At 37.0% G+C, this 18,698-nt stretch overlaps 1 protein-coding gene across 1 annotated transcript in view; it reads left to right on the plus strand.

The window, feature by feature from the left end:
- Positions 1-18,698, plus strand: part of LRIG3 (leucine rich repeats and immunoglobulin like domains 3) — a 43,812-nt gene that overhangs the window by 6,887 nt on the left and 18,227 nt on the right. Inside the window, exons 2-5 of the mRNA XM_056341838.1 lie at positions 834-905; positions 1,224-1,298; positions 15,634-15,768; positions 16,411-16,554. Of these exons, the coding sequence (XP_056197813.1) occupies positions 834-905; positions 1,224-1,298; positions 15,634-15,768; positions 16,411-16,554 (426 nt within the window). The remainder of the gene's footprint in view (positions 1-833; positions 906-1,223; positions 1,299-15,633; positions 15,769-16,410; positions 16,555-18,698) is intronic.

An 18,698-nucleotide genomic window follows, 5' to 3' on the forward strand; every position in this document is an offset into this window, starting at 1 on the left:
GGTAAAGATGCATGGTGTCTACAGAGAAAATAATTTTTTGACAGTGATCAATGCATTCTTATTACCCTGGCTTGTTTTGTAGCAAACACTACAAAGATGTTAAGAAGATTTCTTACAAACTGCATCAATATATATTTGGTATCTTCAGTACAGAGTGGCACAAGCTAAATGCATGGGCTACTTCTTCAAGTGCAATTAAGAGTGTTATTAATGTGACTGGTATACAGATATCTTAGAATAGAATTAGGCCTCCCTATGTCTGTTATTTAATGATCTCCATTAAATTTGATTATGTAGGAATGGAGTCCTGAATTGCGTGGAAGTATGAAAATAGGATTGAGGTTTATGTACAGTCCTCATTGTGTACTTATGATTTGTGTGTTGCTTTACAGAAGTAAGTAAGAAGAGCAAATGATAAAAATACTATGATTGACTCAAGGAATGAGAGTGCAATGAGTACTGGTTTATGAATTTTCCTTGTAACCAGAGGTTGTTTTAGCCAGATCTTTTGTTGTGAAGGGATAGGGAAGAGGGGTTGTTGTTGGTGTATACGAGTCAAAATCTTGAGATTTTTTTCATGGGTCTTAGACACATCTCAGTGAACAGTTCTAAATTGTTCAGAGGTACAGAAATTCTTTGACACTGCTGGCAGTGATCAAGGTATTTACACTTCTTTATACTATGCGTACTCAAATCAGTTTCTATTCTAATTTTATTAATACAAAAAATTGTACTTGGAAACAAATTTTAACATAATTTGGATTGAAATTGTATTGCTTTACCTGTTATTTTATGACAAAACTGACAGGCTTTTTATTTTTGTAATCTCATAGGGACTTAAGTCACAATAAATTGTCTTCAATCGAGACCAGTCTTTTGGATCACCTTCATAGTCTTCAGGAAGTGTAAGTTAATTTGTCTTAACTAACATACCCCCCTCCAAAAAAACAACCACCCAAACCCAAAACAACCAAAAACCCCCAAATCAAACACCCAAAACAAAAAAACCCAAAGAAAGAAAAACAACCAGTGTTTGTGTATGCCAATTGTATAGCTATTTCTCTAGCCTGAACAACAAAGATGTTTGTTGTTCTGATATTTTACATTAAGTGAAACGAGTTATTTTTTAATTTTGGGGTGACACAGTTCAGCAATTTAGCAAGTCCAGTGTACATACTTCTGTTTGACATCAAAACTAACTCTCCCTTTTCTAATATTAATAGGAAGTTGAACAACAATGAACTGGAGATCATTCCAGATCTGGGACCAGTCTCTGCAAATATAACTCTTCTGTCTTTGTAAGTAGGTCTTACTCTTGTCCTTAGTTAGTGGAACTAACAGGGTTTGTGGAATATATGTGCGTTACAGAGATTAAAGTGAAATAATTGGAAATAGAGCAGCTTGTGGCTAGGAAGTTGATTATGTCATATTACTTAGCAGGTTGTTTAAAATGTGTATAATTGAGCTTAATCTTTGCAGTTTTTATGCTTCCCTCAGATATAAAGACTGCACTAGAATTAATTTATGTTGTGGTAGTGCCCAGAAGCCTCAGCTCTGTTGTGCTAGGCACTCTACAAACATTAGTAAACGTTATACAAACTTGTACAATGCAGACTTTAAAACAAGAATTATATTATCATTATGCATCTTGGCTGAAATCCCACTTGTGTTAAATCATGGCAGAATTCTGTCAATGTCAGTGGGCCACATGGGGAAATCCCCTTAAGACGCAACTTCAGGACAAGTATCTAGGTTAGAAGATGTTTTGCCAGTATCTTTAAAATGTCTTTTTAAGCCCATTTTAACATGTCATAATATTTTTATGGCTGAAGTTAATACATGTAATTATGACCCATGATTATGTCTATGTTCATTGTTCTGCTTAAAAGAAATTAGTAGGTTACTTTATGTGGCATCTGTAATATGAGTCTAAAGTTGTAAAAGGCATATAGGGCCCGTAACCAAACCAGTTGATTTTAATGGAAATTTTATTCCTGAGGTTTTAGCTTGAAATTAGTTTGATACCCCCCCACCCCGTGATTTAATTTCCCTAAAATGTTGAAGGATGTGCTAACAAAAACAGTTACTGTCATACTATTCATTGGCAAAAAGAAAAGACACATTTTTTTGTGTGTGGGATTTGCGTTTTATCAATAGGAATCTAAAGTACCTAAAGCTAGTAATATGTAGCCTTCTGGCCGAAGCTTGCCCTTGAATACAAATTGCAGGTTACCTTTCTTGAAGAACCCTGAAGGGTTAAAACAATATAGTAAACTTTGGAAAGCTGTTCAGTTAATTAAATTGATCACTATTCAATTGCTTACATCTGGTGATTTATAGGGGTTTGTTTTTACTCTAGGCCCAGGTCAGCTAAGTCAGATGGTGCAGTCACTGTGTCTGGACTGCTCTGTTTGAATAAGAGCTAAGTGACATTTGATACTGATGTGATTTCTTACAGATCAGAATTAGAAAAGAATGAAAGAAAAAGCAGATGGTGTCTGACAAGTAACTCTTGAATTTAAGAATATCTTCTATTGCCTTAGTGTTGACATTTTTACACTGCCATAGCATTCTGCAGTTTAAACATATGATCGATCTAAAGAATATATTATTTTTTTTTACCACCTTGCTAAGGTTCTTTTTACCACAAGGCTGGGAATATTAGCATAGTCAAGTGGTTTGTATCCTCTTGCTTTACTTTTGATTAATACAAAGTTGAGAGTTTGTCTTCGCATCTCCTCTAGCCCTTCTCATGGAACCTTAACTAGTCTGGATGGACCTAAAATCATCCTGCAGCTGCACAAAGACTTTTGTGTTCCTTAGAGAGAATAAATGAAAATCGGTCATGGCTGGATTGGTTGTTCCATATCTTTAGGTCACTAGCTTGGTTCATTTACTCACGTGGTCAAACATGGGAAAACCTTTGTTAGATCTGTGCTCTGTGCTATATATACTGAAGCTTAAAAGATGAGGCAGGGAATGGGAAGGTATTTCTAAAAGCTCTTATCATACTACCAATGCAGTTAAAGTTGGTCTGATTGGGTGCTGGCTTGTTCTCGTTCTAATTTCCGTTTCTTCTCTGTGGTGTTGGGAGATTATTGAATATAAGTGCACTCCAGCTGAGATTTAATACCTATGCTATGAACACAGCAGAGATTATTTAATATTATTTTTGGTAGAAATAATTAATATAAATTAATTAATATAAATAAGTAATATAAAGGTTTCATGTTAACTTATGAATGTCAGTGTATAATAGTTAAGATAGTTGTTTGGTATCAGAATGGATGTACATAGAAAGTGATATTACATTCTTCAAAAAATAAAGTGTTTTGTTTCTTTTGCAAACAAAAAACTTTAAAACATAGAATAGAATCATAGGGTCTTAGAATTGTTTAGGCAGGAAAAGACCTTTGAGATCATCAAGTCCAACCATTAACCAAATTGCCAAGTCCACGACTAAACCATGTCCCTAAGCACCACATCTACATGTCTTTTAAATACCTCCAGGGATGGTAGCTCGACCACTTCCCTTGGCAGCCTGTTCCAATGCTTGACAACCTTTTCCATGAAGAAATTTTTCCTAATATCCAATCTAAACCTCCCCTGGTGCAACTTGATGCCCTTGCCTCTTGCCCTGTCGCTTGTTACTTGGGAAAAGAGACCAATATCCACCTCACTGCAACCTCCGGTCAGGTATTTGTGGAGAGAATTAAGGTCTCCCATGAGCCTCCTTTTCTTACAGGTTGGAAGTTATTTATGTAAATATGTTAAATCTCATTTTACAGAAGAGAATATAAATAAAGAGGAATAAACATACAGCAGTTCTCTGGCATAGAAATATTTGTAATATAGTGTTATCATAGATGGACTAATAATCTATTTTATTTAATCTAATAATCTAATGACACTTTTAGATGTGAAAAAATGCTTGCACTTATTTTTTTGTGTGTTATATGGAGGGGTTGAATCTAACTTAATATATCTGAAGTCATGCAAAAAGAATACATATGGAACAATAAGAATATAACTTTTAGAACTACACTTCACAGAATAACTGTACTCGAAACATCTGATGACTTTCTTCAGGATTTTAAACTCCTGTGTGAAAGAAGCTTGTGGAGCCTTTCCAAAACAATCCACTGTTTCCTTATTGAGTCTTTGTTCTGACTTTCAAATAATAGCAGAAAAGAGGGTGCTAGTCTTCTGAAATTTGATTTGATTAAATTTCTTATGAGATACATATATGTTGGTTCATTACTGTCAGTTGAAAAGCCAGTTGTTTTTTCCAAGGAGTCTTCAAGGAATGCTGTGGAAGTGGTGCCCTCCTTTCTTGCCACAATCTTCATTGTTGAAGAAACTATCTTGCAAGAGGTTTTTTTCCCCACTTATAAGTACTTGTCATTCAGCTGTGAAGCCTTAGCGTTTTGCCTTTTCTGCAAGAAATTTTTGCCCTGCAAAGGAAATTACGCTGCTGGTATGTCTACAGTGAATAATAATAGTGCAGGTACCTCCATACAGCACTGTATGTCTGAATTCTTTGAACAGTATGAACAAGCATGGGTGGATTATCATGTTAGTGTAGTTTCTATTTCTGGAGCTGCCTCACTCCTAGCTATCTAATTGATATTATCTAGCTTAGATATTTACATACTGTTGAATTATGCAAGGTAAACATACCCAGAGCAGCAGATGTTCCCAGTCTCATGGTCTCAGTCTGTCTGTAACATGAAACAATGATGCCAACATTTTGTATTTATGGATGCCAGTTGAAAGTTAAACACCATGGGAGAGGAAAGCACCAGGCAGGAACACCGCCCCCACCACCCTGGGAAGACCTTAGGTCTGTTTGAAGGAGTATACAAGCACATGCAGGCACACTCTCATTATATGGCTGGAGATCCATCTATGATTTTATTCATGTGATGAGTATATATCTTGTCACATGGCATGGGAATGCTTCTGAGCCTCCTGGGAATCTGGAAACTGCTGTGAACTAAATGGGTGGTACTTTGGACTAAATCTTGTCAGGAGGCCTTAGGCTGTGAAACTGTGACTGCCTGCCTGACAGTAAGAGATATAGTATGTTCTGGACAGAGCAAAGAGTAGGATTCATCTTCCTTACTCTAAATTCTTGAAAGTTCAATGTCATAAGTAGAAGTTACTAACTGTAGATCCTCTTCAGGTTGAATGGAGATGAAAAGGCGCTCTCTGAAGGGATTTGTCTTTCCTAAGATAGTTCAGATGACTTTCCTACTGAAACCCAGCTTCTTAAAAGTAACTTTCAGATGTCTAAAATTTATTTTTGAAAAAACTAGCCAATGTACTTGGGCATGCCTGTCTTAAAGTGATGTTACTTGCAAAGGTCTTATTGCATCTTTCAGCATATTTGGCCATTTAAGTCAATTACTTGAAATTGAAATTGCAGGGTGTTCTTTTTGCTCAGCCACCCAGCCCTTTTCTCTATCTTCTATGAGAGAAGACAGGAAGAGAGCAGTATACCAAGGCAAAAAGAGAGAAGTTCAGCCATTTCCCAGAGACTGCCAGCTTTCCAGTCAGCACAGTAGCTTGAGCCAGGAGGCCAGGTCCCTCCAAGTGCTGGACAACATAAGCTTTTGGGGAGAATGCTGGATTTAACAACAGATTACTGCAAATATATAATGTACAGGTGCCACACACGGTAATGTAGGTGTGTTTATTTTACTATTAGGGATAGATAAGTTAGATGTTTTCTAATTTGCATTTCTGAAGTGCTTGTAAAAACAGTTAAATTAATGTAGAATTGCTTTAAATGGTTGCGGTAGAAAATTCTGCAGTTCTGGGAGAATAAGCAAGTTACTTTTCATTGTTTCTAGATAGGTGGATTGCTTTTGTGTTAGGTAGAGAAATGGGCACTTAATGTCCTTGTTCCAGGAGAACAAGCAAAGGTTCTGAATTTGGTTCCAATACCAATGGCGTTCCTTATCCAAGATGTACCAGTCCTGTCCTATATACCCTGAAAATCTGCTGGAATCTGTGATACTGATACATGAGAAGAAAACTAGTGTTGCCTTTTAGGTCAGTCGTTGCTGCAAAGTTTTGTACCTAGGTTTAATTCAGAAATAGGTTGAAACTGAGTAATAGAAGTACAACAGCCTTGTATAGAAGTCCTGCATGGTGCTTAACTGCCAAGTACTATTTGCATAGGGATTTTATTTTAGAATTCTTCAGAAAATGTTAGCTACTTTTAGTGTGATTAGTGTTTTGTAAGGAAGACAGACTGATTTGTAAATGCTGCAACATTATTTAAGGTTTTGTTTAAGGATACACAGTTCAACTAACAAACCCATGCTACTTTACTTGCAGGATTCTTAAAAATACGTAATTGTAGACACCGTCCAACATCAGTGCGCTATGTCCTTGACTACTGTGGAAAATGGAAGGCAGCAGTAACTTTAAAGAGAACGAACAGCACTGAGTCTTAAAAGTATCTTGCCTCACCAACTAAATTTTACTGTTCTTACCAAAATACATCTATTAAGTTAGAATTAATATTAAATAAGGGTATGTTATATAGTAATATGTTAATATTAATAAGGATAATAAGAATGTTATATAGTAATCCTCTTGCTGTCTGTAGAGACTAGAAGGGCTGTACATGCCAAAGACTACAGTGCATATAGTGAAATTCTAATATTAGGCTACCTTTAAATGATGGAGTGTTTTAAATAAACTTGTGATTTTATGTTTTATTGTATAGAAATTATTTTATTGAAAAGCACTAGTACATAGAGTGCAGTTGATTTGGATGGAAATATCCTTGTAACTTACGTTGTAAAGACTGATCATGTTAGTCTAGAACAGAAACAGATATTTGGTCTTACTAAAGCCAGAGTGGAAAATACAAAGTTCATAGTATGGAAGTAAAGGGAGCACAGATGATTCACAATTCAGTAAAGTTTTTTCAACTTTTACATTAATATGTGGTTTGTATTAGGTTCCCACTTTTTTCAGAGTCTGAAATCTTTTGTTTGTAAGAGACATACAGAATGTGCAATGTGGTACAGGTTTCCTCTGTCATGCTGAGGGGACCCTCCAACCCCATCTGTACAGGAAGCCTTTAAAGCAGTTAAAACAAGGAATCATATGGCCTTTCACTTTTGAGTTCTGAGATGATGAAAAATGTTGCTAGTATTGTGGAGGTTTCTTGAAATGTGCCCCCATGTTTGTTAGGTGCCAGACTGAATCCACAAGTAACTTTTCTGAAAGCTTTCTACAGCCTTCAGTTTGTAATGTCTTTCTGTTGGTGTATGATGAGTTTAAATACATCGTCTCTGAAGACACATTTGGTGTCCTAGATGTTTAAAAAAGTAAAGGAACAAAAACTATTAACAAAAAAGATTGGTCAGGAGATAAAAACAGGACAAAAGGATTTCAAAGTAGCCAGTCTTAGGTGACTGCAGGGGTCACAAGTTTTCACAGTAAGCAAAATAGTTTCAACTTTAAATGTAGCTCTCTGATCAGCCACTACAAAATGACTCTGGTTACTTGGTTATGATTACTTGATCCATTATTCTCAAGCCTTTGGCGTTTAGTGAACACTTCTGAAAAGCCTGTCTAAAAGTTTAAAGTGAATTTCTGTACTGAAAAAGCATGAAGTCATTCTCTCCAAAGGGGAAAATAAAATAGCATAATGACCTAAGCCATCAACAGTGATTTGTTTAAAAACAAAAAGACTATTTTGGTAACTGAAAACAAACAAAAACCCAGGGAATGCCTAAAAAGTTTTTTTCAGATCCAGGTGGTAGTCTGCGCTCTGAATGGGAGGTTCTACTTGTTGCTCATCTAACCCACACATCTGCAGTGGGGAATTTATTGGAGATGATGATCTGCAAGTTTTAGTGTATACCAGGCTTCATCAATAAGCTCTGAAATTTTAAAATAAGTTATCAGAAGAGCCCAGGTTTAGCTTTCTATCTTCTTATATTAGCTCCTTTCTGCTACCTTGCTTAGTTGCTCATTAATCCTGATTTCAGTCATCAGTAAAATTTCCTCAGTGGACAGCATGCTCCAATCTGAGTAAAATCCCATTGGTGAAAGACCTGGCTACAACCTTGATTGTTTCTTGAGGTTGGTAAAGCATTGTGCTATCAGGCAGTGGAGACAAGAGCTAACTCCAATGTAATACAAACCTTTCACATGTGGAGCTTACGATACTGCAGTGTCAGTATCTTTACATACAGGGCTTTCAGGATGAATAGCATTGTACATGCTACCTAATTTAAATATATAATCTGAAAAAGGATTTTTCTTTATAGCTCTCAAAACTAAGTCTTAAACTGGAGTAGCTTATCATAGATCTTTGCTGAACAAGATGCTGAGCCTGTGACTAGAGATTTGTAAGTTCATCTCTGTTTTAGGCAGCTTCATGCATGCTTCTGTTCTCCTTACCAAGAACAACAAAATAGTCTTACCTTTGTCTTTTGGGGCATAGGCATAGTAATAGAGCATATACTAGTCACGGATTTTCATTCTTTGTTGAAAAAATCTTTGTTGCTAGAAAGATACTCCTTCAAAATTTGAGCATGCACTGTTGCGTCCTGGCTTGATTAACCAACATACATTTTAAATACCTATCTAACTTTATGCAAAGTTAGTGAAGAAAAGTGGGAATTGTGCCCTTGAAGGGATCTTGTTTTAGTATTGTGTATCCGTTTCTGTTCAAAATGTGGAAAAGTATATTTAAATATGTTTTGTGATAATGAGCATTCCAGATCATGCTTCAGGTAGTCACATTGATAAGTAAAAGTCAACAAGTTGAAGCAAATATGCAAAATAGATTATACATTTGTCCCAGCTGGCAATGTAAAAATAAGAGTGATAGTTTGCACTGTGTGACAGTGTCTTAATGAGGAAAAGTCCTGCAAAGGGTCTTTTGTAAAGACAGAATTTTTTTTCATAATCCATGTTTGCAAGATTATTTGAAATAGTTATGTATGAGAAATCTGCCTCTCTCTCTCATCTCACAGTAGGCTGGGATTAGAAGCTGCCTGTAAAATCCAGGAGAATGCAGTTCACATTTAGAAAGTTAAAGTCACGAGAAAGAAGGTTAGATGCAACTCCTGAAAATGAAAGCTTACATTCAGTAGGAGTGGATGCCTTTCCCTTCTGTGCTTGCCAGAGAAAGTGGTATTGTGTGTTTGTAAAGCTAGCATGCTAAACTGAAGTCTGGCTCCCAATATTAAGAAAATGTTGGTCAAATATTTTACATCCTTGTCATCTCTTCAGTTACCACTTTATTATGGGAAGGATTAAGATTTGGATGCTGCCTGGAAGAGTTTGTTTTGAAGAAGGATTGAAAGAAAGGGTAGAGGAATGCCAGACTGGGCTTCAGGCATAAGGGTACTTGGAGAAAGTCCCAAAAATGAGAGTGGTGGTAAACCATGTGTGACTTGGGCTGAAGTTGCAAGCAAAAAGCTAGAGTGAAGAAACTTTCTGGAATTAGTTTTTGCAGTCTTTGATATTTGGTGTGGAGAATAAGAGGAAGTAAATGAAAGAATTTGAAAAGGAACCTGTCTTAGACTGGCAGACATGGAAACTAGATTTTTTTATGGCAGCAATTTAGGCTGAATGATGGGAAAGGGAAGAAGTATGTAGAAACACAGAGTTTGTTGTAGCAAAAATATGAAGTAGTGAAAGCCTAGACAAATGCTTTTGCAATGAGAATGGAAAAGAATGCAAATTTTATGAGCTAGTTGCAATGGAAAAAACTGGCATGATTTTCTGATCAACAGTGTTAAAGAAAAAGATAAATTAAAAAGAATAATAATGGATCGGAAAAATAGAGAACACTGTTCCCATGTGACAAAATGGAAGAATCGTAGGAAATTTTGCTAAGGAGGAGATGCCAAGTTGAAGGGCATATGGTACAGAGAATGAGGGAAGCCAGAATGAAGATGTCAGGCATAAGTATTAGGTTATATCTTAGAGAAGTGGTAGGTGGTTGTTCCAGTAGAGAAGTGAAATGTAATGACTCAGTGCCTTGAGTGAAATAGAAGCAGATAGGAGAACTTCCCTCAATTTTTACTAACAGTTGAGATTAGGGGTAGATCTAGAAAGGTGTGTGGTCTGAAGAGCCTGGACTTGGGTGGACACCCTCAAAAAGGGAAGGTTGGCTCTGTAACAATAAAGGACAGGTGTTTTTACTTAACGAGTCCATACATCAGATTAGAAAGATGATTTATAATACTGGAGGGCACTATGCTGGATTTAATCTGGGTCATACTTAAAGTTGTCCAAGATTTTAGCATTAACTAAGTCACAGAGTGCACTAAGTCTGTGGTGGGTTATTATTCCTGTTGTTAGCTCATGTTGAAGTAGCTATGCCTGCATTACTTTTGTTTAGTGTTGTTAAAATAAAATGATGAACTTACACATTCACTTGGCTATCACATGCTAAATAACTTGTGATTATTTTGGGAAGGCCAGAAAGTGGAATGGGAAACAGACTCCAGGGTATCAAAAAGGAAGTTTGGAGGCAAAGTTTAATTAATTACATATTGGTACTATGACTGGAATCAGGGGAGAATTGCTATGTAAGTATCAGGTGTTTGGAAGTTTGGATTTACCTCAGTTGTCTTTTTGATGATGAAACATCTCTGATCCCAGAGTTGTTTCATTCTGCATCTTTCTCTTCCCCTTTTCCCACTTTGTTTGGTTTGGGAATCAATAAACCTTTGGTTTCAGGTTTTGGACTGGGTATCCATAGCCTACAGAGTTCTGAATTTTCATTTTCTACTTTATGCCTGTATACCATAAAAAGCACAAAAATAAGAGCAGAGACTGGCTGACCTGGCTTGAAAGAGCAATGACAGGCATTGATCACGGAATGGAGGAGGCCTTCAGAATAAGGAGCAACTGCTTGCCACAAGGAACGTGAGAAGCCTGTGTGTGAAGGAGGCATCAGACTTGTAGACCTACCAGTAAGACTGGAAATGAGTCAGAATCCTGGCTCTATTTCTGGCATCTTCATCTTGGGAGATTTCTGTATCTAACAATTGAAAATTTTCAAAAAAATGGATGTTCTTAATTCAGTGAAGTCAGGTGTCTAATGGTAGGGGGAGCACGTAGTCTCATTCATATAATGGGTTTTTTTGCGTAAGGGTAGAGTTCAGCTTGAATCCATAATTACAATATTTTAAATGATGTAGTTTTTCATTACAGTCTGGCTAATGTTAGTAGTCAAATGGATAGAAATAATAATAAAAAAAAAGCCCAAATCTTTTTTCTCTCTTGTAGGAGTTACTGACACTCCTTCTTCTGATATGTGCTCTTTAAAGTTGTCCAGCCTTTTCCTAAAAGACACAAAGCACGTGCCTTCCAGCACTTTCTGAGGAAGTTTATTAGTTTTGATCTTTCATCTTTACTATAAATTATATTTTTTTCTTTTTTCTTAAGTTTGCTTCCATCCAGCATCTTGACATCATTGCTTTTTACGAGAACTCCAGAAGTCAAAGGAGCTTGGTAGGGCGAGAGCGGGAGTGCAAGAAAAGATAGATGATATGCATGAGTCCTATGATGTCAGTGGGTGAGTGGAGAGAAGAACAAGTGAAGCAGCCACAATGATTTGAGGAAATATGAAAGAGGAGACTCTGAGCTGTAGTGGCACATAATGAAGACCACCCAATACATGCTGAGATGTGGACAGTCACATCTGCTTTGCCTGTGCTCTGATATGGCTGCCTCTAAGCCAGCTCTAATCTGGAAGCCATGTAGACACAAGATGGTTAAACTAAACATCTATGAATCCCAGTGTCTTGGTTTTAGCACAGCTCAGAAAGATATATCTAGCCCTAGCAGAGTGTTTTTTCTCTTTAGGTATCCTGTTGGTCTTTAGCAAGAGACCCTACTATGATTTTATTTGCCTGTTTGTGGGGCAAATTCAATATAACCTGCCTCTCAGGCCTTAGTTGAGGGACAGGAGATACCATATTAGCCCAGAATCACACTGGTGTTAAAACAATTATTTTGCCTCCAACATCTTTGGAGAACAGGGTACACAGATGCAGCTCTCCAAAACTGTCATTCTAGACAACTTTTTTACCAGGTTGCTCTGCCTCCGGGCTTCTACACGTTTGCCTTGTCAGGATCATGGTGTAAGATAAAACTTAAGAGGTTCTCAAAACACAGCAGACTAATGTCTACCTGGAAGAAAGAGTTATGCTGGAGAAAGAATTGCAAGGGTATTTTTTGTGCTGAGATTTTGAATAGAAATAAAAGCTAGGACTTTTGGTCTTAATCTGTTTCTGAGTTGGGGTTTCCATGTTATAGGATCAGAGCAACGAAGCTTGCATAGGTATTTCTCTTAGGTAGAAAACCTTACATATTGTCAATCTTTGTCAAGAGATACCTAATCATACTGTTTCAGATCTTCAGATCTTTTTTGATTTTTTTTCAGCATGTAATAACTATTATGTTTAAATGGTGTTAACTAGATCCCTAACAAAATGGATATGGAAGTTGCTGTCCTGATTTATATTTTCCGAGAGGCAGGGAAAGTGCAAGTCAATATTTCAGATATGTTGTAGCTGTTGTTTATATAGGATGAATCTTGAGACCATGATTGATAGGGCTGTTGTAGATATTTTGGCCTAGTGGTATGGTTAAAGTAATGAATGCTGAGAGGGGAAAGCTAATGTTTCTCATACCCAAACTGATACTCTGTCTTAACCGGGTGTTCACACAGGCTTACGTAAAAATAATTAAATCAATCTGCATGTGCTTTTGGGTTGGTGTTTGAGGGTTTGGTTGGGTTTTTTTTGCTGCAAGTCAGGGTGTAGGCACTCAAATTGCAAAAAGCATGTTCACATTCATGCAGGTATTTTTGATGGTTTTATCTGCATTCCTCGGTGCTCCTGCTGCTTCAGCTGTAACAGAAGATGTAAGGAAGCTGCAGCATGTTGCTGTGAATAAATTGTGATCAAGTTGCTGCAGGTCTCCTTCTGTAAGAACTTGGATGTGCTGGTTCTCTTGTTGCAGGGGATCTCTGTTGCTCTGATCTCCCCATGAGGGTCTGTGAAATGAAAGCAAGGCGGTGTGTGCATGTGCAGCTCCTTTTCTCTGAGCACAGTAATAGCAGTACTTTTCTGGAAAGTTGGGTTTTGGGTTGAGTTTGTTTCGTTTTGTTGCCGTGTCGTGTCCCACCCCCATGAACAAACTTGTGTATCCTTGTGCCAACACAACACAGAGGGTACTGTTTGGCTCTGCCTTGACAGGTAGGCTTGAATCTTCAAACACGTCCTTTCTTACCAATTTTGAAGGTAATTTGGCAGTTCTGAGGAAACTGATACATTGCTTTTAACTGATACATTTACTTAAGCAATGATTGCGAAGAAAAATTGGAACTGAAGTTTCTCATTTTAACTAAATTTGGGTGTTAAAGTAGAACTGTTAGGATATGTTCAGCGCTGGATATTCTCCTGCCAGGTGTGAACTATGGCACTTAAATTATTTTTGAAGAGAAAATTGGACTAGGAATGGAGCAATAAGAAGTGAACCATTCAGGTATTTCGCATTTTTGTAGCTTCTACAAATATGAGTAAGCAGGAAGGTGCAGGGAGGGCTAGTTTGATTTTAATTGTGAGGTGGACTAGGACTTTCATATGTAGCTCTGTTTGTTTCAGTGAATAAAAGAAGTTGCTTTCTCCCCACAGTATAGCCTTACCATCTCCAAAAAAGAGAAACGTTCCCTGAAACAAACAAGCTGGTTTTTTTGTTTGTTTGGTTTTGTTGTAACGTGGTCTGTGTCAGGTAATTTGCCAGATAGTTCAAGTGCTAATCTGAAGGCTGTAGAAGAGTTTTATTCGGTTCCATTAGGTCCAGCTAAACTTTGTAATACAGGGGCTATTATCCTGCCAGTTGTGAGGAATTTCTGTTTTATGGAGCAGTGCTGACACAAAGACAGCACTGTGCAAGCCGTCTGTATAACTGAACACTTTCACACTGCAATTTCGGAGGCGTGCAGTTCAGGAAATTGCTGGCTTCTGCTGGAGCACACTTTTACTGCAAGGAAAATTTTATTCGTCACTCAAGTAATTGGCAGTTTTAATACCTTGTTAGTAATTACCTTATAAACAAACTAATGCATAAAGGCAAGGCTCTATGACCTGTTATCTAACTCACAGTCTTATTTGGCCAATGGAACTGAGATGTGGTGGTGGTGTTTGTTGTTGTTTTTTATTAAAGTAATTTGTTTCCATTTATTATAAATACTTTCAGCTAAGAGTTAAAAAAATGCAGTGTACCTCTACCAGACAGCCTGAGGAATGAAACACGATACAAGCAGAGTATTGGAGGGGCTGCAAGATCACTTACCCATTCCCATATGTGGTCAGAAGGCCCATTAATTTAACTTATGGTTCAGTTTTTGAGTCAGGACTTTTTTGTCTTGAGCAGTAATCCCCTCCCACGCCTTGAAAATGTGAGGGTTGTCCATGCTATCCTAAATGTGTGGCTTACTATTTGATCCAGAGCAAATACTTCTGATAAAGGCAAACACCTTCCAGAATCAATATTCTTCTTGATAATTTTACTGAAATTATCTTTGCCTGAAATCTCTAGAAGCTAGGGAGAAGTCTTAAATTTTGATCATTCATCATACTAGGTACAGAATGTACCACAGCTAGAACTGACTTGAACATCCAAAGGTAATAAGGATCAATTTGGGCTACATTTGTTTAATTGGTTGTGATCTGTTTTCCCCTATGTACTGTTAGCCCCAAACAAATAACCCAATTAATGTTGCTGATGTGTGTGAATGATTCTCTAAATTATGCAGCTGGGATGGAAAACCTGGTAGGTTGCTGGGTATGAACATGAAATAAGATTACTGGAAAAAGTACACTTCATTGAAAGTGAAAGAAGGGGTGTTCCTTATAGCAGACTAGGATACTCATGTCTTTAACAGTTGCAGAGCTTTTGTTGTGGAATTGGGTGTGATGCTCAGCTAAAGTTTGACCAGACATGAAGTCCAGAACCTCTGTAAGAAGCAGAAATTCTACTCTTCCCTAACTTACTAAAAAAATGTATAGGATGAAATCTTAGGTCTAATTGCAAAATTATAGAACATCTTTCTGAGGGGGTGCATTGTCACCTATCTTGTCTAATCTGGCTCTGATTTCTGGGAATTCAGTCTGATTTTCATGCCGTATGAGTTTTCAAAAACCCAAAACACTATGTCTAGTTACTATGATGTTAATTTGATTAAAATAGAAAACAACTCTAATCTCACTGTGACATAAATTGAGTGCAAGTAATGGATATTTCTACTGTTCAGAAATAGATGATGATAGTTTTACATCTTGTTTTAAAAGCCATGACTTACAGTAATAGGATTACAACACAATATTTTTCATCTTGTTTGCTGGGAATATGTTTTCAGAAATGTTGATGAACACATCTATTTAGAGCATTCCAGTTTGTGATTTGGGATGGCTAGAAATGAATGTTATGTTTAAAGAATGCTTTATTGGTTTTCTTTGACCAAAACTTATTTTCAAGTGGGGGAATTAAGAACTAACTTTTGTCAGTCATATGTAGTGAACAAGTGTTTGCTCTGGAAATGACAGCCGTTAGACTATTGTTCTTAAATTTCAGGACCTGTAACAAGATTGCCAATATTTTGTCTGAACATCTGAAGCCGTTTCAGAATCTAGAAACTTTGGATTTAAGCAACAACAACATATCAGAGCTGAAAATATCATCATTTCCATCATTACAGCTTAAGTATCTGTAAGCAAAACTTAGTCTTACTTTTTTTTCTTTCAAGTTGCTTTTAAAAAACTTGTTGGAAAACTTAGGTTGGCAGTGGTTTGTTAAGGTACTAAACCTTCTTTCAGACATGCCTTAAATATGTATTCCTACTTTTCACCTGTCGCACTTAACATAAACTAACTTTTTGAATACATGAGTTGCTGTAATGAGATGTTTTAATTCCTAAAAATTGAAGTTCGTCATCTTGAGATGAAACAGAATGATGTGTCTCAAGAGAAATGATTATGTAGCAAAATGAACTGAAGTTCTCAGTGGTTGGGCTAATCTTGAGTTGCAATGGAGTTTTGTGGACTTTTTTGAGTCTGCCTTAATCCTTATTCAGTAATACTACAATGTCCGAGCTATACTGAGTGAGAATCAAGTAATGGCGTTGCAGCATGCTATCTTTTGCCAGTGGTACACTCTTGCAGAGTAGAGCAAAATGTTGGTGGTGAAATACTATTTGACCATAGGCTGAGCTGTCAAGAGCTCTAATTACTAAGATAAATGAAATTCCATTTATCAAGGAGCAGGCAGTGCAAAAGCTTTGTGTTTCACTACTTGGTATTAAGAATTTATTAAGTAACTGTAAATTTAACCTTCTAGACATTGTTTCAACAGGTACATTAACAGTAACCGAATAACCTCCATGGAGCCTGGTACCTTTGACAATTTGTCTACCACACTTCAAGTATTGAAACTGAACAGGAACAAAATTTCAGCAATCCCTCAAAAGATGTTTAAACTCTCCCATCTGCAGCACCTGTAAGTGCAACCTACAATTGACTAATTGTTTTCAGGTTTTCCAGAGCACTGGCAGTGCTTGAACTTTAGCCTTTAATTTAACCAGAGGCAGAGTGAGACAGACACAGAAAACCTATTACTACAAACCTTACTAACTGCAGCTTTGTACTGAACAAAACTAGTGTTATATATTGGTGAGATGTGAATAGTCTTTGTGTTTAAAATCATGTTTGCCTATTAAAAAAAAAAAAAAAAAAAGGCTGGAGAGAGAGGTACGAGCAGTATTCCTGTAAGAAAGTGTTGGAAAAAATACTAAGTGAAGTAAGCTTACATACTTCACTACAGTGGTCCTTTATTTATTTTGTGTTTTCATGGTGAAATGAAGGGAATTTATTTGATTTCACAAGGTATGACAATAAGCAATATGTTTGATTAAATAGACTTCCATCAGCTTCACTGATACAATGCTGCCTACAAATGTTTTACCAAATAAATAATAGGTAAAGTTATTTAATATGGAAGAGGCTGGGGAAATATCACCCCTTTTTAAAAAAAATAACCAAAACCCCCTCGCAAAACCCCAACTTAAGAGTGCAGGAAGTTGGTGAGAGGATGGGCTAGGACTGCACATTGTCAAATCCTGAATAATTATTTTCCATGTTAGATTGTCAAGAGTTAAAAAGTACGAACTCGCTTATGTTAACCGTGAAAGGGAAAGGTCGTAAGAACAGTGAAGCATTAGGATGTTTGACACATCTGGAAACAGTGACTGTGCCTTTTCTGTATACAAATGCAAGAAGAGGTTGAGGTTAACTGAAGCCTTGGTAAAAGAGTATGAGAACAGTCTTGCAAAGCTCAGGATTTTTTAACGATCTTAGTAGACTTTCTGATATTGAGATTCAGCTCAAATTTTGGAAGTTGGTGGTATTCTTGCCTAAAAAAGTTCTGCTGGTTCACAATTTAATCAGTAAGCTGACCTAGTTATGTTAGGTAGCTAATCTTCAATGAAGGACAAAAATTTATGTTATCACCTGAAAGAAGTATTCAGAGGAGGAGTGGGGAAGAACTGAAGGCTGTTCTTTCTGAATGTTCTTTAACTGCTTATGTGCATTTAAACATGGGAAGAGAAGTAGGGTTCTCTGTTGAGTGTCTGTTATCAGGTAGGGTTTGTATCAGGCTGCTAGAGAGAAGAGCTGAATTCTTACAAGACTGAGACTGAAAAATAATTGTGGTATAACTACAGGGAGAGAATTATTTAGGCCTTTACTTCCCCAGGGGAAGAAAGTTTTGGAAGGAGAGGATTCTTTTTGGTTTGGTAGGATGCAGGTTGATAGGTGTAATACGTTCTTGAAGGGGCAGATGGTTACTTACTGTATGAGGACCTCTTCTTATTTTCTTGCTGTTGTCTAGTCCTGTCCCTTTGTACTATGTATCAGTTGTTGCTAATAAATAACCTGTTAATTTGGCAACTGTTAGGTAGTTTAAAATTCAGTTCTTTATACCGGTGTTGAAGCTAGACTTCCCTTTTCACATAGCTCAAAGTCAGAAAGCTCCTTGGAGTTGGTGCAGGGTTTGGAGTTAAAACAGACCAAAGCCAAGAAATCGTTGTGGAGAGCAGGAAAATAGAAAATACTGAATACTACTGTCAGTGCAGCTTGCCCTCCAGCTAGTTACGCCTTGTAACTCCCTTCCAGTATACACACAGGTCACAGCTTCTGATCTACAAGGGGTGTGTGTAGTGGCAGAAGGGTGAGTGCTAAGACTGCTTTAGAAGGAGGGAGGAAACTATTCATAACTAGTTGTGGAGAATGAGGGAGGAATGTGTAACGTATGCTTGGCTCCAGATTTAAAAAAGAAATATCACGCAGGATATTTAATTTTGCCTAGTTACCACAACTAAAAATTTTAACTTTTTCTTTCTGAAGATTATTGATTGTAATTGCAAGCTAACCTTAATGGCTCTGCTGCTGGATAAACACTAGGAACTTGCTTTTACTTTTGAGTTAGCAAACAGGATTAACCATGACATTCTTTAAATCTGAATATCAAGGAACTACCAAGTACTTGTCCTCACTATCAGAAAGGCAGAACAGTATTAGCATGGTTAAACATAATGTACTACAGTAAAATGTTTGGGTTTTATTACATCTTGATTCTCTTGGTTT

This window comes from Falco biarmicus, chromosome 5 (genome assembly GCF_023638135.1).
Source record: "Falco biarmicus isolate bFalBia1 chromosome 5, bFalBia1.pri, whole genome shotgun sequence".
NCBI lineage: Eukaryota > Metazoa > Chordata > Aves > Falconiformes > Falconidae > Falco > Falco biarmicus.